This window comes from Protobothrops mucrosquamatus, unplaced genomic scaffold, assembly GCF_001527695.2.
Source record: "Protobothrops mucrosquamatus isolate PMUCROS unplaced genomic scaffold, P.Mucros_1.0 scaffold8954, whole genome shotgun sequence".
Taxonomy (NCBI): Eukaryota; Metazoa; Chordata; class Lepidosauria; order Squamata; family Viperidae; genus Protobothrops; species Protobothrops mucrosquamatus.
Window position 1 is genome coordinate 5,173 of NW_015394747.1, and position 4,218 is coordinate 9,390.

Sequence of the window (4,218 nt, forward strand, 5' to 3'; positions counted from 1 at the left end):
GCTGCGCGCCGCCCAGGGGCAATTTAGCTCAGCCGTCTGCTGATAAGGGCGGCCCCGCCCGCGGGGCGACCAATTGGAAAATCGAGCGCCCGTGACGCCGCTGTCGCCAGGTAAAGATCTCCAGCAGGTGGACGGTCCCGTAGATAGAGCGCGCCCGGGCGCTGCGGCCTCCCGTCAGCCTCCCTGCAGCCCCCCCCCCGACTCCTTGCCCGGGGTCTCCGGTTCCGGGGGGGGGTGTCTGCTGGATATCCCCCTCCCCACAAGACGGGCGGAGGTGGGTTCGCCCTTCTCCTTTCCAAATGGGGCAGAAGGGACGGTGCCTGGGGCCCTGCCGGAGTCTCTGATTCATTCAATCAATCAGAATGAAGTTGGAAGGGACCTTCGAGGTCTTCTAGTCCAACCCCCTGCTCAAGCCGTTCCACACCCGGCGGCTGTCCGGTCGCTTCTTAAAAGCCTCCAGGGATGGAGCCCCCACCGCTTCTGGCGGCAAGCCGTTCCGCTGGTTAATCGTTCTCTCCGTCAGGAAGTTTCTCCTTAGTTCCAGGATCCCTTCAGATCCTCCCCGTGCTTGGCTAGGGGTTCATCAGCTGGCCCTGCAAGGATCGGGTGGCGAGAGTTCGAATTCTGCGTTGAGCATGAAAGTCGGCTGGGTGAGCCAGTCTCTCTCTCTCTCTCTCTCTCTCTCTCTCTCTCTCTCTCTCTCTCTCTCTCTCTCTCTCTCTCTCCCTCCCTCCCTCCCTCCCTCTCTGCCCCCCAGGGTTGTCATTGTGGGGTAAAGGAGGCTGGCCGAAGGATTAAGTTACGTTCGCTGCCTTGCATTATATGTAAAAGTCACTTGAACCAGGCAGGAAATACATTTGATAAACAAATATAAAAAGACAGGGGATTTAAAAAAATGTAGCAATGCTACGGTAATTAATTATTTCCACAAAGAAGCTGAAGAAACAGTGGACCACTTGGGGAGCCCCTGCAAGAAGACCACAGGGACTGACAGTTTAGCCAGCGGCATGACAAAGTCGCAACAATGGAAGAATCTGCAAAAAAAAAAAAAAAAAAAACACCACCCCACCATTTGCCTTCAAGCCAGAGCTTTTCTAAGAGCAGAAAATAGACAAAGTAACACAAAATGAGGAAGCTAAAGTACTCTGGGACTTTGGAGCTCAAACAGACAGGCGCCTGCCACAAAACAGCCCAGAACTTGACAATTGTCGATAAGAAGGACAAAAAAAAAAAAAGAAAGTCTGGATCGTGGACGTGGCACCACCTGGAGACAGCGGAAGAGAAGAGAAAGAACTGGAGAAAACTCACAAAATGCAAAGATCTGCAAATAGAAATACAAAAAAAAAAAAACAACGGTGGCAAAAAAGCAACTGAACTCTAAATTTTCATCACTAAGCAAGACGGTTATTAAGTGGGTTGTACCACCTTTTTATGACCTTTTTTTGGCCACAGTTGTTAAACGAATTGCTACAGTTGTTAAATGAGTCATGCTTTCCTTTCAAGTATAAATTTTTATTATTTTCATCATAAAAAAAAAAACATCACAGGTATATCACAATGCTATAAAAAAGCCCCACCCCCCACCCCCCACCCCCCCGGACTTCCCAAACCTAATCCCAGGATACTATTCAAATAAAAGTAAACTACTATTAATATCCCTAACTCCACAAAATATTATTCTACATAAGTAGGTGAAATATATATATATAAAAAGAACAAGTTAACTAAAAACCTAAATTATATTCCACCATTCTATGCTTTTTTTGAATATAAACAATCCATCTTCTCCATATTAATAAGAATTGTTCGTTTGAATGATTCTTCAAATAAGCCGAAATCTTTGCCATTTCAGCATAGTCATGCTTTCCCTACTAACTTTCCTTGGCAGAAGCCGGCTAGGAAGGCCACAAATGGTGACCGCGTGATCCCAGGAGGCTGCAACGGTCCTAAGTACAAGCCAGTTGCCAAGCCTCTGAATTTTGATCACACGACCATGGGGATGCAGCAAGGCTCCTAAATGTGAAAAAACGGTCATAAGAGTCACTTTTTCAGCGCGGTTGTAACTTGGAACGGTTGCTAACTGAATGGTGGTAAGTTCAGGATTTCCTGTAGTACCGGTAGCGACGGGGGGGGGGCTTGAGTGCAATCCCAAAACATCTGGAGCACCCCTTGAACACACCGTGGGCGTTGACCAAATCCCCCTCAGTCAATTGCGGAAGGCAGCTTTGCTTGGAACGGCTTCAATCCCGCAAGGAGAGCTTTCACGCCATCAAACGTCCGCCATCTGCCTCTCCCGGGTCCTGGGGAAGGACTCGATGGGTGGACAAAGACGCCAAATGCAGCCTGAACATCTGGCTGTGGGACCCACCCCGACGCCAGCGCCCTCCCCCCCCNCTCCCCCCTCACTTTTCTCCTCCCCCTCGCTCTTCCTTATTCCCACCTCACTTTGTCCCCCCCTCTCTCCTTGCTCCCCTTTGCTCTCCCTTGCTTTCCCCTCGGTCCCCCTCATTCTCCCTCACCCCCTTCTCCCCTCTCCCTCGCTCTCCCCCCCTCTTTCCTCGCCTCCAGTTTTCCTTCCTGCTCTGCGTGGGCGCCATTTCCTCCCTCCTGACGCAGGGCTGGGGCTCGGGCTTCCTCATGCATCTGAGACCCACAAAAGAGGGGCGATCGGCCCCAAGGAAAGAGGGCAAGGGAGTTGAGGACCCCCAATTACATCCCTTGCGTCCTGAGGCTCGGGAAGGTGCCAAAATCTAAAGGGCCTCTGCAGCTAGAGGTGGGGGCAAGGGGGAAGGAAGATGAGACACCCCCCCCTTCATTGCCCTCTTTAGGGTTTCTGCTCCACTCCAGCCTTGTCCCTCCTCTCCGGACAGGGGGAATTGAGTTCCCACGAGGCCTTCCCAACAGCAGGAAGTGAGAAAGGGGGTGAGGGGGGAGAGTTTCAGGGAGACCAGGCTAAAAGAGGAATGAGAAGTGAATCTTTTGAGGGAGGCGAGTTTGAGGAGGGCTCAAGCCTGAAGCTTCATCTTTATTGCCTGGAGGTGTTTCAGCCTATAGCCAAGATGCTTTCTGGTGGTCTCCCATCCTCAGACTAACCAGCCTGATCCCTCTCAGCTTGGTGAGGCCATCTGAGGCCGGGCAAGGTGCTGTCAGCTCTTGAGGGCTGATCTTAAAATATTAGTTAATTCTTGGTGCTACCCGATCAGGCCAATGCTCAGAGCTCCCACCCCTTTCCCAACTGCAGCAGGCAGACATCCCACAGGGTGTGTATCCTGAGATGGCCTGAATCCTTGCCGGGGATTGGGGGAAGGGCTGGAGGGGTCAAACTCCCTCCTGGCCCAGCGCCATCCTCGGCAGGCCAGATCGGGTCCCCTCACCCTGCAGCTGCAGGAGGCGGCAGAGTCCGAATGTGCCCCACAGTTGTGTGTCTGGACATAGCCAGTCGCACAAAGTCGGCCCCAGAAACAGGCAGCCTTGGGAGGAGGGGGGGAGGGGCTCCATCGCTCACCAAAGCAGAACTACTAGACTCTTTTCATGTTTCCCCTAGCACGATTTTGATTTTCTCTTGAGTTCTTCCTGCCACCCCAGCCCTCAACATACACACACACACACACACACACACACACACACACACACACAAACACACAAATACACAGAGCAACTTTGTTTGTTTCTACAACCCACAACAGCTGCAGAGGCGCTCGAGTTTCGCTTCCCCACGCGCCCAGCCTGAAGCGTTGGGCCCCTCCGAAGCGGAACCGAGAAACTGGCCCTGATCCAGCAGGTAACTAGCCTGGATTCTTCTCCGAGGCAGCTCCGGGACTCTCCCGCTCCGCCTCATGGCTGAGTCTCCAGGTGGGGCGGCCCCCTCGGTCCTCTGCCCCCCCAGAGAAGGCTGAGGGGGCCCTCCCGGCTCCCGAGGAGACCCTGGACAACTCAGGAAACAAACTGATGGAGGGTTGGACAAATGTCCAGAGGCTCCGATTCTCCTCATTCACACATTATGTGCAGACTTGGCTCTGGGGGGGGGGGCTCTGATGCCGGGAAAGGTGGAAGGAAAGAGAGGAAAAGGATGAGAAGCATGGAGGGGGAGGGACTCAGTTGCAGTGGGGGGAGGGGGCTGCTGGCAGAGGACCTGGAGGAGTGGGGGGGACGGGTCTCCCCAGAGAAAGTCCGTCCATGGGGTGACACCAACTTGATGGCAGGTAACCATCATTAGCC

General features: G+C 53.2%; 1 protein-coding gene across 1 annotated transcript in view; it reads right to left on the reverse strand.

The window, feature by feature from the left end:
• Window positions 1-3,838, reverse strand: part of LOC107300882 (H-2 class II histocompatibility antigen, E-D alpha chain-like) — a gene marked incomplete at its 3' end in the record, with an annotated part of 8,140 nt that extends 4,302 nt beyond the window's left edge. The window contains exon 1 of the mRNA XM_015830166.1: window positions 3,722-3,838. Within this exon, the coding sequence (XP_015685652.1) occupies window positions 3,722-3,838 (117 nt within the window). The remainder of the gene's footprint in view (window positions 1-3,721) is intronic.
• Between the last annotated feature and the right edge of the window lie 380 nt (window positions 3,839-4,218).